The sequence below is a fragment of the Caloenas nicobarica genome, chromosome 24, assembly GCF_036013445.1.
Source record: "Caloenas nicobarica isolate bCalNic1 chromosome 24, bCalNic1.hap1, whole genome shotgun sequence".
NCBI classification, from domain to species: domain Eukaryota; kingdom Metazoa; phylum Chordata; class Aves; order Columbiformes; family Columbidae; genus Caloenas; species Caloenas nicobarica.
Window position 1 is genome coordinate 1,342,510 of NC_088268.1, and position 17,263 is coordinate 1,359,772.

At 51.0% G+C, this 17,263-nt stretch overlaps 1 protein-coding gene across 1 annotated transcript in view; it reads left to right on the forward strand.

Moving 5' to 3' along the window:
• The window catches only part of WNT3 (Wnt family member 3), a 53,727-nt gene that overhangs the window by 33,903 nt on the left and 2,561 nt on the right, over positions 1-17,263 (forward strand). Inside the window, exon 2 of the mRNA XM_065651085.1 lies at positions 8,080-8,321. Within this exon, the coding sequence (XP_065507157.1) occupies positions 8,080-8,321 (242 nt within the window). The remainder of the gene's footprint in view (positions 1-8,079; positions 8,322-17,263) is intronic.

Below are 17,263 nucleotides of genomic sequence, written 5' to 3' on the forward strand. Positions count from 1 at the left end.
CTCCCTCAGCACCCCTGGGTGGATCCCATCTGGCCCTATAGACCTGTGTGTGTCTAAGTGGTGTAGCAGGTCGCCAACCATTTCCCCTTGGATTATGGGGGTTCATTCAGCTCCATGTCCCTCTCTTCCAGCTCAGGGGGTGTGTACCTGGAGAACAACTGGTTGACTGAAGCAAAGGAGGCATTATCTCAGCCTCAGCGTTTTCCTCATCCTTTGTCACCGTGTTTCCCCCCACATCCATCAAAGGATGGAGATTCTCCTTCATCCTCCTTTTGTTGCTCATGTATTTATAGACACATTTTTGTTGCCTTTTACAGAGGTAGCCAGATTAAGTTCTGGTTGGGCTTTGGCCCTTCTAATTTTCTCCCTGCATAACATCACAACATCTTTGTAGTCCTCCTGCGTCACTTGTCCTTCTTCCAAAGGTCATAAACTCTCCTTTTTTTGCTGAGTTCCAACCGAACCTCTCTGTTCAGACAGGCTGGTCTTCTTATCCACCGGCTGGTCTTTCGGCACACAGGGATGGAGAACGTCCCCCCTCTCACAGACAGACTGCAGTCCCAGGTGGGTGGCACACCATGAGATGCTTTTTCCTACCTGGGGTTGCACAGTGGTGGAGGTGAAGTTCATATTCAGTGTCAGAGTTCACAAGGATGTACCTGCAGCAGCAGTTTCTCACAGCAGTGGTGGTGGAGGGTTGGCCTGGTGTGCTGGCCATGAGCTCCACACTATGTCATACATGCAGGTTAGTTGTGCCATAGCTCACCACTGTTAAACCTGTCTTAATTTTTTTATCTGGATGAGCAGTTCAACCCCTCAGGGTGCCCACATAAAGCAGCAGTGGCCTCAAGGGAGTAAGAGCTGGGGCTTCCCATGAAGTTCTGAGGAACTCCTGTGAGGATCCATCCTCCCATTCAACCACAGACTTGGTCAAATGCCTTCTTTAAACCCCCAAGCCATCTCACAACAGACTTCTCTGCCTGGAAGGCCTGACCAGAGATGTGCAATCAGCTTTGGTCCATCTGTTTTGAGGTTGGAGTTGTGATCTGTTCCATGAGTGAAGTCCCTGGGGATGGTGGAGGCTGCTCTTGGTGGTACATGGTCACACACCCAGCTGGTGATGTTACTTACCCAGGTACAGGCATCTATCTGCTTTTGATGACTCAGTCCAAGCTTTCCCACCTTTTCTTCTTCTTTTGCAAGGTTTCCATAATTCCTAAGTGTCTGCTTTTCATTTTCCTTGTTGATGATTACTGAGAGCACCTTGTCTCCAGCCATCACCTAATTTTATTTTTTGTTCTCATGTCAATGAACTTGTGATTTTCCCACTACTGAACCTTCTTAGACATATATAAAAAAATCTTATTCCTCTTGGCCCATCAGCCCCATCTACCTGGTAGTCCTGGGAAGACACACAGGTCAGGGTGCTGTGGCTGAAGTGTTGCAGCTCTGCTTTGACCTCCTGGGTCTCATGGACCAACAATTTCCTTATATAGTGGCTGAGATGTGAAGATGAAACAGAACCTATTTGAAATCCAGGTCAGAGACCCACAGGGCACATCTTGGCTCTAACACAGAATTCACATGTGCTAATGGGGAGGAAGCAAATACACTAGGAGAGGAGGTATCACAGAGGGAATTTTGGGCTAGACGGAGGACATGAACAATTTTTAAAGCACAAAACACAATTCCAAGGCTGCCAACTGCAGGAGTGACAGACCCCACACTCCTCTGTCTTTCTTTCAATGCCAGCATCCTTGCTTGCTGCCTGACCCTGTGCTTCTCCCATCATATCAAAGGGAAACAGCCATTTCGTATCCTGGTTCCACTGCCCCAGCTATACCCATGGAAGGTGATGGACACATTTTCCCAGCATCAGCTCACACACGTGAGGGCAGGGGCCATAGAAGCGAGACAGCTCTGCTTGGCTGGGAGACTCCTTTCATCGCCGCGTGTCCAAGTGTGAGCAGACAGATGTGCACATAAAGGTAGGCTTTTGTGCGCACGAGTGCAGTGCACAACACAAGGAGCATGCGTGCCGATGGCAAATGCATGGGAAATCCCTTTTCTCTTTCTCTGCCTAATCCCTTAAATCTCTCAGGAGTCCCGACACTGTCTGTCAGGCCAGTGACTCCTTTTGTTCCCATCTGATAGTGCCAGACATAGCAGACCCGTGGATCGAGCAGCCTCAAGTTGACTCCGTGGTCCCCATTGGTCTGGGGTGAGCTTTTGAAGCAAATTCTCTTTCTGCAATTGTCGGCGGGTGCATCTTGAAGAGGTGACTCGTGTCTGCCCATTGCCTCAGTGTGGAAGATGCTGTGCCCACCCTCTCAACTTCATCCTTCCTACAGAGATGGTCAGCAAACTCATCTTCTGTTTGGGCTGCTGGTTGGAAAGACACATGGTATCAAGAGAAATTAGACCCTGCAGTATTTGAGAGTAGCAGGATTTGGCCAGATTAGAACTGTGACAAAATATGCAAAAAGGAGTTTTTAGGATGAACACTAAGAAAGGTTTCCTGCCAGGGAAAGCAGAAGCTGGTAGGACATTTCTTCTTCAGCAGGAGGCTGGAAGCGGCACAGCTCAGAGCCCTCAGGACTGGGCTGCACAGTGTGGCACAGGCTGCCCACCCCAGCTGGGCTTTACCAGCCAGAGACCAACCTCGATGAGTTGCTCCTGTGGAGCAGAGGGGTTGAAATCTCCACTGGGATGATGCTCTGCTTGGCTGCTCTCTGGCAAGAAATCAGCTGCTTGGAAAGAGGTGTGTCCATCCTCTGCTGTGTGTGCAGGGCTGATCCAGAGGGTTTGGTCACACATTTCACGTTCCAGTTTCATAATTAAAAACAAAGGAAAGTGCCAGGAGGGCAACAGCTTCCTGGGAAACAATCTGGTGTGGCCACCCCTTCCTCTTCCTTCTGCAATCCCATAAAATTGTTGCCATCTTTCACGAATCCTGGCAGCCTAGCTGGACAGACAGAAACCTGGTTTTTTCCTATCTCAGCTGTAGAAAATATTGACATTTGTATGACACGGTGAACTACAATCTCCAACAAGCTCCAAAGCGGGGCAGCATCTCTGTTTGCTATCGCTACCTGAGGTCAGTGTTGCAGCTTTTTCCTTACAAATACAGGGAGAAAATTTCTGGGATGTGCTGCTAATGGACTGTTTCGTAGCTCTAAACTCGGCAGCTGCAAGCAGATGAGTCTGAATAGCAATTTTTCATTTTTCCCACTATATCAAGGACACCACCAGCCCTGTGGCAGGAGAGCTCCAGGCTATAGATCTGTGTGTCTCCAAGGGTGCGTCTTCTGCCACAGAGCCGGACGCTCCCTGCATTGCAACTCTTGCCCCTCCTGAGGGATCTCCTGCAAAAGTGTAGACATGCCATAGGGATCCTGTACCTCACTCTGCCATTTCCCTTGACAAAATTGTTAGAAAGAGCTTTACATTATCATCCCTGAAGTCCTCAGCACACCTGGAGATTCACAGAGAAATACATGGCAGTGAGCATTGCACAGAGGATGCTGGTGGTGGTGACTGCGGTGATGGAGGGAGGTCACAGCAACCGCTGTGCCTATGGGACATACAGGTTAGTGAGTACCAGGTGCTCACAGCCTCAGCTTTCCTTGGGCTCCCTCCTGCCCCAGAGCTGGAGCAGACTTGTACCAAGAGTATCCTGGTGTGCATCAAGAATAGTGTGGCCAGCAGGCCCAGGGCAGTGATCGTCCTGTGCTGGGCACTGGGGAGGCCAAACTGCGAATCCTGGGGGCAGTTCTGGGCCCCTCACGCCAAGAAAGCCCTTGAGTTGCTGGAGCGAGTTGAGAGAAGGGAACGGAGCTGGAGGGGCTGGAGCACAAGTGTGATGGGAGCGGCTGAGGGAGCTGGGGGTTCAGCTGGAGAACAGGAGCTGAGGGGAGACCTTCTGATCTCTGACCTGCCTGAAAGGAGCTTGGAGCCAGGGGGGGTCGGGCTCTGCTCCCCAGGAACAAGCGCCAGGACCAGAGGAAACGGCCTCAAGTTGCGCCAGGGGAGGTTGAGGTTGGATCTGGGGAACAATTTCTTCCCCAAAGGGCTGTGGGGCATTGGAACAGGCTGCCCAGGGCAGTGCTGGAGTCACCATCCCTGGAGGGGTTGGACAGATGGAGATGAGGTTCTCAGGGACATGGGTTAGTGCTAGATTTAGGTTATGGTTGGACTCAAAGATCTAAAGGGTCTCTTCCAACCAAAATGATCCTGTGATTCTGTGATTCTAAGAGCCAGGTCTCTTCAGGGCTTTGCCATGTGAGTGCTGGATGGTCACAACACTGTCACCTTCTCCCTTTGTCTCAACATCAATTAAACCACAACTGCTCTTCCTAAATGCTTTGAGAGCCACAGCTAGCAACACTCCTGGAGGGCTCCAAGGACCTGGTAGAAATGAGGCTCTTTTAAATCATCATATTTCCCCCCGCAGCAGCTCAGGTCACTGCAGCATAATGTTACAAGGCAAACGTCCATCTTGCTTGTGCCCTCTAATGTCTTCTCCAGGCCCCATATCGATCCTGCAATTCTTACAACGCACTGGGAAAACTATGAATCAGCAGGAGAAAACCAGATCACGATTCAGATCTTGTTTGCCACCCGCTGTCTTGGAGAAAGCCTTTCTCTGCCTGCAAGGTTTTTCATTGTACTATTTTTAGACATATTTGGCATTTTCCAGTTCTGGGCCATGTTCTGCTTAAAATGGACAATTGTACAGGCTGGCATCCCACTGTTCTGCAGTGCAGAGTGGTTCAGGGGTGATACATTGAAATGCACATCGGGAGCCAGGAGTTTCCATGCTGCCTCTTTCTCTTTATTTAGTGCTATGTGTGAGCCTTTCCCAGCTCTCACAAATGTTGCCCTTTCCCCCCTTCCTAGCAGAGGCACCATCACACACACACTTGCTTCTCAGGTGAGTAAAGGGCTGTGCAAAATCATTGCAAGCAGAGGTGCGTGATGAATAAAAACCTCCCAGCTGGAGAGCCAGACCCTGTTCATTTTGTTATGGCACATTCTGAACTCTGTCTGTCTCAGCCTGATGCAACGCTCAAAGTGTTTTTACCAAGTGGCAGATGTTCATTTTGTTAGGACAAGGGGTCACGGTTTTAAACTGAAAGAGGGTAGATTTAGGTTGGACATGAGAAAGAAATTATTTTATGATGATGGTGGTGAGAGCCTGTCCCAGGTTGGCCAGAGAGGTGGTGGATGAACCATCCCTGGAGACATCCCAGGCCAGGCTGGACGGGGCTCTGAGCAACCTGAGCTGGTGCAGATGTCCCTGCTCATGGCAGGGGGGGCACTGGGGAGCTGGGAAGGTCCCTTCAACACAAACTATTCTATGATTCTATGCTCGGGGATCATGAAGCTCACCCCAACCTTGACAGAGGTGTCCTTAGAGGCGAACAAGTGTCTCCAGCTGCTAAATCTATTCTGCTGTCTGACCTTTGAGGGGGTACAGTATCTAGTATAATATTAATCTATTTTAATTCTCATAATTTGCTGACTACAGCCCTTTGTGAACAGGGTAAGACACAAATTCTTGGGTTTGTCTGAAGATCAAGAGCAGCAAGAGGGAAATTTTTGCAAGTCAAAGCATGCAATATATATGCACGTATGAGCTTGAGAAATGCCAGGTCTTGAGTGAATATGGAGATCAGACAAAAAGATGACAGAATTCAAATAAGGAACATACTAGTTTACTGGGGAACTGGATAGCTTTAATGAATCTCATGCCTTTGCTCATAAATCACACACTATTTAACCTCTACTGAACCTGTCTGGAGTTTTGAGCTTTTCTGTAGAGCGGTGGCCCATGTATATTGCCGTTACCACAGACTCTTGAGCAAACTTTGCAACCATTTGTGGGGTCTACAAAACAGACAGGAACTTTTTTTTTTTTTTCTTTTAAAAAGAGGTTCAACTACCTAAGCATTAGAGTCTGATCCCCCATCCAAGGGCGAGTTCCATGGGCATAAGCACAGGTGAAGGTTTTTGCTGTATTACTGCTATGGAAAGACTCTGTAGATTTTACACACCAGTGAGATGTGACCTCTTGAGCACAGGAGCTTTTATTCCAGTCGGTGTGTTTGAAAGTTACCTCATTAAATATTGTGTATAAATTGCATGATCTGCATAAAATTCAGCAGCCCACAAGGCCAGATTCTGTCCAATTAAGATTCTCCCTTAATTTAGTCACACCTAAGGGCTAGAAACCTTTCTAAAACATTCATAAAGGCAAAAGTTCAACTAGGAATCACTCCCAAACCTGTGGCTGCTTAGAAATAGGTTAAGCATCCCTCTGAGAGCTCTCCCAAAGAGACAGCTCAGGGTATTTATCTCCCTCTAGGCCCTGGGTAATTTTTATTTATTGTCCATGCAACCCAGTAGTGCCTCCTCTATGGTTTGTCTCCTACCTGCAGCTGCAGAGTCCTCTTCCAGCAACCTCTCCTAGGAGGGCTTAATCCTTCCTCCAAGCACCTCAGGACACAGATGTTCCCACAGGTGGAAATGATCTGGAGGAGGGGATCGAGTGCACCCTCAGTAACTTTGCAGATGACACCAAGCTGTGTGGGAGCGTTGATCTGTTGGAAGGTCGTGAGGCCCTGCAGAGAGGTCTGGCCCAGCTGGATCGATGGGCTGAGGCCAATTGTCTGAGGTTCAAAAGGGGCAAGTGCCGGGTCCTGCACTTGGGTCACAACAACCCCATGAATGCTCTGGGCTTGGGGAAGAGCAGCTGGAAAGTGCCCGGCACAGAGGGACCTGGGGGTGTTGGTGACGGCGGCTGAACATGAGCCAGCGTGGGCCCAGGGGGCCAAGAGGCCACAGGATCCTGGCTGGTGCCAGCACTGGTGTGGCCAGCAGGCCCAGGGCAGTGACCGGCCTGTGCTGGTCACTGGGGAGGCCAAACCGCGAATCCTGGGGGCAGTTCTGGGCCCCTCACGCCAAGAAAGGCCTTGAGGTGCTGGAGCGAGTTGAGAGAAGGGAACGGAGCTGGTGAGGGGCTGGAGCACAAGTGTGATGGGAGCGGCTGAGGGAGCTGGGGGTTCAGCTGGAGAACAGGAGCTGAGGGGAGACCTTCTGATCTCTGACCTGCCTGAAAGGAGCTTGGAGCCAGGGGGGTCGGGCTCTGCTCCCCAGGAACAAGCGCCAGGACCAGAGGAAACGGCCTCAAGTTGCGCCAGGGGAGGTTGAGGTTGGATCTGGGGAACAGTTTCTTCCCCAAAGGGCTGTGGGGCATTGGAACAGGCTGCCAGGGCAGTGCTGGAGTCACCATCCCTGGAGGGGTTGGACAGACAGAGATGTGGTGCTTAGGGATATGGTTTAGTGGTGGACTTTGCAGTGTTTGGGTAACAGTTTGACTTGATGATCTTAAGGCTCTTTTCCAACCTAAATAATTCTGTAATTCTATGATTCTATGAATCTACCAGTACATCAGCTCAGATCACAGCTGCATCTAGAGGCTGATGTCTATCATGGTGGAACCACGGTGGTTCAGTTTCTACCGGGAGCATCTGCACAGATGTCAAGACAGCCTGGCACATGTGGCATTGACATGACTGACCCCAGAGCAGCCCCTCTTCAGTAAATGGTGATCCCTCTTCTGATGAACTTGACAATGGACAGGACACTTCCCACCTTGTGCACAGTTCAGAAGCTGTCACTCAGTGTCACCTGACAGCTGAGAGATCCCAGCCTCCAGGTGTTCCATCCTCAGATACAGCTCCTTGCAGGTCCTTTGTCAGATCCACCAGCCCCATGGGGATGTCTCAGACACTTGGGAGTACAGGGAATGGCTCTGGGTTCCTCCATGTGGGGAGCTGAGTCCTTCCCTCTGTGCCCACAAAGGACCAGAGTGTCTCCAGGTGTGAAAGCCCTTTTCATATCATTGCTATTCAGTAGGAAGTCTCTTATTTTCTTATGAAATCCCTCTTTTCCAGTACTTTATCTCCGCTATTGGTTCGCCTTGGCTCATCACATTCCCGCTGGGACTGTCGCAGGGACAGGACTGGCAGTGCCGGCTGGTGTCCCACGCGTCACGCTCTCGTCTCTCGGTTGCAGGTCCCTCGCACTAGGTCAGCAGTACAGCTCCCTGGGGTCCCAGCCCATCCTCTGCGGCTCCATCCCCGGCCTCGTCCCCAAGCAGCTCCGCTTCTGCCGCAACTACATTGAGATCATGCCCAGTGTGGCCGAGGGTGTGAAGCTGGGCATCCAGGAGTGCCAGCACCAGTTCCGGGGCCGCCGCTGGAACTGCACCACCATCGACGACAGCCTGGCCATCTTCGGGCCGGTCCTGGACAAAGGTAAAGAGTGAAGCCAGGGGATCATGGGGGAACGGGTTTGCCAGGGTGGGTAGAACTGTCACCTCTCCACTTGGCTTTTGGACACACCATGAGCGTCCCACTGGGACACGTTGAAGAAAGGGTCAGATATCCCTTATTTCAACCCTAATTTCTCCAGTTTCTATTTTCCATTGTTTTTTGGTGTGTTACATTGAGAGGGGTAATGTGAGAAGGGTCTGTTTCCATCACAGGATCTCTCAGTAGGGCCAGGTAGGTTAAAGAGCAGGAAGGGGAAGGTCTAGCTCCATGAAAGCTCACATGCTCTGGAATTGTGGGCTCCATCCTCCCTGCCCAGAGCATGCAGAACATCCAAACAACAGGGTCCAGCAGATCCAGGGGAAAAGCCAGGGAAAAGGGTTGTGGCCAAGTTCCTTGGGGCCAAGACAAGTCTTTTGCAGCATCCACTGCCTACCCCAGGAAGCCAGTGGGCCAGATTTCCCCCTGACACTGAGAAGCCATGGTTGAAATTCTGACCATGTTTAGCTGGGATTTCAGCTTTTCATAAGTGAGCCCAAAACTTTCAGAGCTGGGAACAAAACGAGAGAGAATAAATGTAATTTCCCTCTCCTTTTTCCAAACACACGTGCTTGCTCCTCTTTATCAAGCCCTCCTGAAAGGCCAACTTTCTAGACCCACAGGCACACTGGAAGCATGTTAATGAAACACGATAAAGTTGGGATTGCCAGTGAGGTCACAGCCTGGGCGTTACACTGAGAAAAGTGAGATGTTGGGCCCCAAGACAGCTGGGCCTTCAGCCAAACATGGCCTGAGAGGAGGGTGCTGGAGGACGTTGGTGACCGATAACCTACCTTATGTCTCAGATGTCCAGTTAGCAAACCAAGACCTTACATTAAAAGGCATTCCCATGAAACTGAACCACGTGGTGGATAAAAAACTTGCCTCCCCTCCATCCAGTCCCATGGATTTTGTTGACTCCATGCCGAGTTCACCACAAGGGACGTCTGCAGATAACGTCTTGGTTTCACAGCTCCATAAATGCAAGCAAAACCATTTCCAAAGCTTAACTTCTTTGGTATTGACACACATTGAGTCTCTGTAGTCCAATTAAGTCTGTTTATCTAAAAGAAATTATTCTTTCCAGTGATACTTTGGAAATAGGTATCTTATGGTACGATCTGCCAGAAAATGGAGAAATCAGGGTTGAAAACCAGGACATTAGACTATTTCCCAATAGTCTCCTGGCACGTGCATATCTCCCGGTGAATCTTTCTTACAAAGCTGTAATATTCTGCATATAAACAGTTCATTATATTTTTTTCAAGCCTCAGCCTTCTAATAATGGCGCAGCTTCCTGAAACATCAGCAGTATATTTCAGTGAAAATGACTCATTCGGGTTAAAGTGATTCTTTGTAGAAATCAGAATCATAAAGTCATATTAGAGTGCTAATAGGGATGTGAGATTCAATTCCCCTCTGTTTCACCAGGATGTATTTCGGGATAACTGATGTATTTACTATCAAATAATTTGTCACCAAGGCTTGCCACACTATAAGTTGCTGCCTGATAAAATCATGTCCTAAACTTCAGCAATTACAAGATCAGAAATTTTCTTAAAAACTATAATAAAAAGCTACCGTAAAAATTTCAAACGTTATGAAAGAACTGTTATAGCATTCAGGCACTGAATATCTCTCACCACCATTTCTGTCAGCATGAAAGCACTTAAAAATTGGATTTGAACCATCCTCCCCACAATAAGCAAACTTAACTCTGAATTTATGAAGAATATTTTAAGATTCTTTCGGCTGCAGGGACTAGAGCAAAACCCCATGCATGGACATGCCTCAACATTTCCGTGCACTCCAGGCTGACAAAGTAAAATATCACCCATAGCTCTGAAACTCTTCTGACAGATGGAGAAAAATTATTGAGCACATTTGTTATACAGTTTTCCCGATCAAACCCCGACGCATCAATACTCTCCCAGACAGCACTGTCAGGCAATTAGCTTGAAAAATGTATTTATTACAGTGTCTCACTAACCAGTAAGTAGAACAGTTAAAAATAAACAGTATCATCTGCAAATAACGATACATCAAAGTCCAACCCATTTGATTGTGGTTATTATTTACTTTTTTAAATGTGCTAATGTCTTTTCACTGCTGCCTCGAAAATTAATGAGCAGAGACGGGATTGGACTCATTTCATCTATGCAGAAACGCATAACACCAGGAAAGCCTTTGTGATTCCCAAAGTTCGCTTTCTCGGCTGAAGGAAGAGACAATGTTGGCAATAAATAGTCTTTTCTCCTGCCCTGATAGATCTCGTTAGCTGTGATGAATCTGGGGAGCAACGGCTCATCGCGGCCGAGCAGGCGGTGGATGGGGTTGCTGGACACTCCTGTTGCCGTCACAGCATCGCCTTCTCCTGGGCTCCAGCCCCGTCTTCCTTGGCCGCAGCCATGGCAGAAATCAAGGAGTTTGAGCCCAAAACCTGGAACTGGGATCTGCGATCACCCCCGGCTGCGTGTTTTACATCTGGCCCAGCCCTGAGCATCCATGTCAGCTATGGCTGTGTTCACTTCTCCTTGGCTTCCAGGACACATGGAGGGGTGTAACCCCATAAACTAAGAATCATTAATTAATAGTAAGACTCAAACTATGATGACAATCACTCTTGCAGTTTGCACTGTGCATTAGGCCAATAGGCATGAGACACTAAGCCCAAAATAGCCAGTATTTAAGCTATGATAACTACCTGGATGAAATCACCTCTAAGTATCAAAGAGCAACATTTAGGTTAATCTCATCTACTACTCCCTTAGGTCAATTGAAGTTACTTTGGAAAAAACTTCAAAGGTGTAGTTCTCGCTGCAATAGCATGGAAAATCATTTCTAATACAGCTTGAAAAGAAATGGAGGATAATTTCATTTTAAAGGAGTTGCAAAAATGTTAATCACAGTTGCTTCAATTCAGAGCTTAGTCTGAAGAGCGATGTGTGGGAAAACGAGGGAGCCGTTCGGCTGTGCAGGCCCTCTCACGGCACAAGGGTTCAAGACTTTCTTGGTTCCTCTTGGACACATCATCCGGGCTTCAGGGGCCGGTGTCAGCGTGGGAGCCCAGGGCATCCCTCCCTGGCACCGCCCGCGGGATTCCTGCCCCAGGTCCTCCCACCGCCCCCACCACATCCCCATCTCACTGCTCTTCCCAGCTGCACCGTGCGGCTCCCATATCTCTTCTCGCGCTCTCTTGCATGGCTGCGAACTCGCAGCGAAGCAATAAACAGCAAATACAGCACCGGGACTGAAGCGGGGGCTGCTGAACACCCCCCCGGCTTAGGCCTCTGCCTGGCCCAGCCCGATTCCCTCTCCTGTGCCCTATCCAAAATTCAGATCAGGATTTTGCATAAAACGTGTGGCAGCTGTAGCTGGTGAGACTTTGGTTTCCTAGGGCCACTGGTTATTTTTCTACAAGTTTTCTTTTGTGCATGTCTTTTTCTAACTTGGGCTGTGGAAAAAAAGTATATAACCCCAGAATGTGGGGTAAGATCATGTTTTTACAAGCAAATTCTCCAAGATGATTTATACTGCAGGTGTGCTGTCTGGGACAAGGAGGGAAGAAAAACCTGCTTCCCCCCGTCTCTCTTCTCCCTCCCTTTTCTTTTTAAACTAAGGTCAGTTTTTATTAAAAGACAATATCTCTTCCAGCCAAGTCCTACCCCAAAGCCAAGGTTGAGCCAACATCCAGGTGACTTACTGCTGCTCCGGATGGGTGAGCAATTACCGTTCTCTGCATTAGTGATAAAGACTGGGATTTTGGTTCAAGAACAGTGCCCTGAAAGAGCTGGTTATGAGTGCAGGAGGCAGGAACACCCCACAGGCATCTGGAGAACAACTCCTGAGACAGAGAAAAGGTCCCTGAGCCGCAGACAGGACGGGACCTGCAGGAGCCTCAGCAAGATGAGACATTCCCCCACATCTTGAGCAAAGGGGAACAGCTCTTCCACGGCCACCTTGCAGCCCGGCTGCCCTTTGCTCTCTCTCCAGCAAGATCACAGAATCATAGAATCATAGAATAGTTTGTGCTGAAGGGCCCTTCCCAGCTCCCCCAGTGCCCCCCCTGCCATGAGCAGGGACATCTGCACCAGCTCAGGTTGCTCAGAGCCCCGTCCAGCCTGGCCTGGGATGTCTCCAGGGATGGTTCAGCCACCACCTCTCTGGCCAACCTGGGCCAGGCTCTCACCACCCTCAGGGACAACAATTCCTTCCTCATGTCCAGCCTGAATCTCTCTTCTTTAGTTTCAAACCATCACCCCTTGTCCTATCGCAACAGGCCCTGCTCAAAGGTCTGTCCCCATCTTTCTTCTCGGCCCCTTTTAAGTCCGGAAAGGCCGCACTAAGGTCTCCTCGGAGCTTCTCTTCTCCAGCTGAACCCCCCAGCTCTCTCAGCCTGTCCTCCCAGCAGAGCTGGTCCAGCCTCGGGTCATTTCTGGGGCTCCTCTGGCCCCTCTCCAGCAGCTCCATGTGTGTCCTGTGCTGAGGACCCAGAGCTGGCCCAGCACTGCAGGGGGGGCTCACAGAGCGGGGCAGAGGGGCAGGATCCCCCCAAACCTGCTGCCCGCAGGGCTGGGGATGCAGCCCAGGGGACGATCGACCTGCTGGGCTGCAAGATGCCACCGGTTCTCCAGAAAGGTCCTTCCCAGCCCCAGTGGGGCTCAAGCTTTTGCCAGTGGCGCTGGCCGGGGCCGCATCTCGCCGTGCGCGGCTGCGAGGAGCGCGACGGCCGCGGGGCAGGTGCAGGACGGGCAGCTGGGCCCGCGCTGCCTCTCGGGGTCCTTGTGTGCTGGGCTAAGCCCCTGACACGAGCTGTGAAAAGGCAGACCCGCACCACGATAACCCATGGCTTTTCTCAGCCATGACACTCGCAGTCATTTGCATCTAAACAGGGGTGTGTGGGATCAGGGGCTGTCTTGATATAAACTCAACAGCTTAAAGGGAGGGGGAGGGAAAGGAGAGAGGCAGAGAGAAAAATAAGCTTATACCGATGAGAAAGAGCTAAGCTTCCTCCCCTACTGTGAGGCAGGGCGAGCGATACCATCCCAGCGCCGCAGTCGTTTCAAATCGCTGCCGCATTCACACGCCCTTTAGCCATTCTGATCCGGTGGCGGGGGGCTGGGGAGAGCCATCAATAGGGATTTCCCAGCCGGGCTGGCGGGATTGGAGGGTGACGGCAGGACAGGGGAACATTGCCCCGTTGCTACGAGGTGCTCCTGGGGAATGCCAGTGCTCTGTGCCGTGGGTACGCTGGCCGGCGGAAACATTCCGCATTATGCTGGTAATACAGTGTGACACCGCGGGAACAATGGCAAATTGAGTGTCCCAGCAGGTAACGGGCCCGGCTGGGAGACAGTCGCAGTGGTGCACTGTCAAGACGGCTCTAATCCTCCCTCGCCAGCCCCTCCCCTGGTTCTGGGAACGCTGCTCCCGCATTTCGTCTCTGGGAAATTCTCCCAGCTCCTCGCCCAGACCCAGGGGAGAATTTCAAGGCGAAGGCGTTTGTGTGCGCAGCTCGCTCCCTCCACCCCGGCATCGCGCCGAGAGCTCGCCGGGCAGACGTGGGGTCACGGGGGTGCTGGGGGGCAGCTGGACAGGGGTGCAGCCCCTCGAGGCGGCTTCCATGGCTTCTGTGCCCGGCTGCGGCAGCACCAGCCCCGGCTCAGCTCCCGTCCCAGCATCCGCGCTCTGAACAGGGACTCACAAAACACGCAGCGACTCTCCATCCCGTGCCCATCGCCTTTGCACACCCCCAGGATGGAAAGCGAAGGCATGTCAGCAAGGAGAGCGGCTCGTGTCCTCCCCCTCTGCCCCTGAGCTGTCCTGGTCTGAGGCCAGAAGGGCTCGCTGGCTCCTCTAATCTGATCTGCTTTAGATCACAGGCCACCCAAAGAGCCTTTGTCAGGCTGAAACGCTCCGCTTGGAGCAGTGATCTTCAACCGGTGGCCCACAGCCCCCAGTGGTCCCAGCGTAAGCTGCTGGGGAAAGATACCTGAGGAAAACCTCAGTAGATAGAGGCTGGATCTCTGCTGGCACATGAGATGTGGGGAGAGCAAGGAGGGAAGAGTTTCAATTAAAAGAAAGTGAAAACCATAGTGTGGTCTCACCGGCAGTGACAGGGTTGAGCAGCCCTGGTTTAGGGTCATGTTTGGCATCTAGAGCCGAGTTCCCCATGGTGCAGCAGAGGAGGGATGCGCGTTTCTGCAGCTGGCACGTACGCAGGCGCTGCCTCTTTTGATTGCCAGTATGGGCTGAAATCAGCTGGGTTTGAGACTCCTGGTTTTTGGATACTACACCCCACCTCTGCAGAGAGGCCAAGGACCAGGACCTGGTGCAGCAAACACCTCCCTGGGGCACGAGGCGAGGGCGGGTGAGGGATGTGCAGGGAGCTGAGAGGACAAGTCATGGCTCCTGCTCCAGAGGAGGGGAGAGTCTCCAAGGTCATCGCTGGCCTGAGTCGAGGGAAAATTCCGGCTTCATCCCACATCCACTGATGACCGTCCTGATCATTTGGTCCAGCTACACCCACGAGGCAGCCGGGACCATCTGCAGCGCAGCCAGGGCACCGTCCTCCAGCAGCGGCTCCCCAGCACCGCGGCCGCTGATCTTCAGCACCTCCCCGGTCTCCTGCCATGAGGCCGGATGGACTCAAACACCTACTTGGAGTTGAGAGACCTAAAGTCTCCATCTTTATAAGATGCCACGCAGGGGTAAAGCACTGCGGCGTCCTTCACCAGGGTGCTGGATTTCTGCAGGCTGCGGCACACCAGGATGCACGGTTCAACCAGAGAGACTCTGAACCAAAACTTGTCCCCAAGGAGAAAGCTGAGTGAGACGTTATTTTGAACGTGATTGGGAAAGTCTTTATTTAGTAAAGACATACTGAAGTCAGTGGTCAAACTCCTGTTGATTTCAAAATGAGTAGAAATAGTACAACACTGCCTGCCATAAATAAATAAATAGATAGATAGATAACAACGAGGAAGCTTTAGAACAACCCTGAGCAGGGCTCTGTAGCTCAGCAGCCAGGCCGCTACTGCAAGAACCCACACTCCAAGTCCAGGGACCAAAGTTTCCATCAGAAATTCCGGCAGAATTTGCTTCTCCTCACCTTTCTGAAAAGAGGAATCAAACCCCGGCACAGATGCAGGGATGGGCAGCCAGGCTGGTGGGTGTAATGGACAACATTTCTGGAAAGACTTAAAAATGTTGCTCTTCGAGCACAATAAAATGGAAGTTTTGCTCTCTGCAAACACTATGGAGTAAATACGGAGGCCATTAAAAGCTACTTGAAGATGAAAGTCAATGTGAGCAGAGGAACAAATTGGATGGGCTTTAATCTGGGTTGAATATGCAAAGTTGTTACCATTGTCCTGCTTTCAAACGAGTGGAAGAGCCACCAGTGAGAGATCAGCTCAGTTCAGAGCACGTCACAACTTCTGCAACGATCTCCTGAAGAGTTAATATACCAGGACATACAACGCAGGGAATACCCTTTCAAGTTCACCATGTATTGTCCACTCACAGACAGAGCACAAGGCTCCCAAAAACATGTAACTGAACTCACAGACCTCACGGTAGGAAAATGCCACCGTATCAAGTGGACAAGGTCATATCCTTCTGTCCCCTCTAAAGCTAGGTCTAGGTCTTCTCACAGTACTGGTATTTTGTGCCTCTAATATCTCAGAAGTTTCCTCTGGTCATAGCGGGCCAACAAAACCTGTTTTGAGGGCTCCATGGCCGCTGCGGGTGTGGGTGCGCTGTTTGGAACAGCCCCCACGCTGCCATCTCAGGGGACTTGCAACTCTGGGCTTGGGTCATTTCCATCCAGAACAGCCCCGTCTGAATTAGATGTTCCTTGTGTTCACGGCAACCCCCGCTGAGCAAGGAAGGGCCGTGTTGCTCAGGCGGAGGGTACGGTGGTGTGTGGGGCTGCGGGAGGGGGTCGGTTCACGACAAAGAGCAGCAGGTCTCTGGTTTCAGGCACTTGGGGTGAGTCTGGAGGCTCCGGGCACAGAGCAGGCAGCTCTGGCCTGGTTTCCCACCCATCCCGCATGGCCTTGTTCTCCTTCACAGACACAGCTGCCTATAACGTCCAGCCAATGTAAACGTCTTCATGGCTCCTGGTGCTTTCCCCACACCCACGTGTATTTTGGCTGCTGCCGCCCAAAGTCCAAGTCAGGGCCCCGCAGAATGACCAGGGGAGGGAAGGGCTTGAAAAAAATAAAGTACTGGCCCAGGTTGGCCAGAGAGGTGGTGGCTGAACCATCCCTGGAGACATCCCAGGCCAGGCTGGACGGGGCTCTGAGCAACCTGAGCTGGTGCAGATGTCCCTGCTCATGGCAGGGGGGGCACTGGGGGAGCTGGGAAGGGCCCTTCAACCAAAACCGTTCTGTGATTCTCGATCCAATGGAAGTTGCCCTGCCATGGGCACAGGTGGAAGAGGTGATGGACGGAGATGCTCCAGTTCAGCAAACCCATTGCACCTTCACCTTCATGTGGATTTTCTGCTTTGTCCCCACCTCCTGCCCAGGTATCTTTGTTCTGCTGAAACATTTTCTCTATCTTAGCACAGAAGATCCACGCACATTCCCAGCTCCCAGCCCGCCTGGGCATCCTGGGCAATTTACTTCATCCTTTCTTCAGCATTCAGCGCTTTAAGGACTTTCTCCAGCTTTGCTCCTTTCGGCCTGTCAAAATCTATTTATGCCGATAGTTAGAGTCAAAGAAGAGACTTGAGTTTCATCTGATTTCCTCCAGGATTGTTCGGTAATTAATGAGCAACTTCAATGTTATCTTCAGTCTCTCCATGGGTTTTATTCTGTTGCTGTAAAGTCACTAGATGTAGTTTAGTCTGGATACATTTAACAGTAATTACTCTCTCTTAG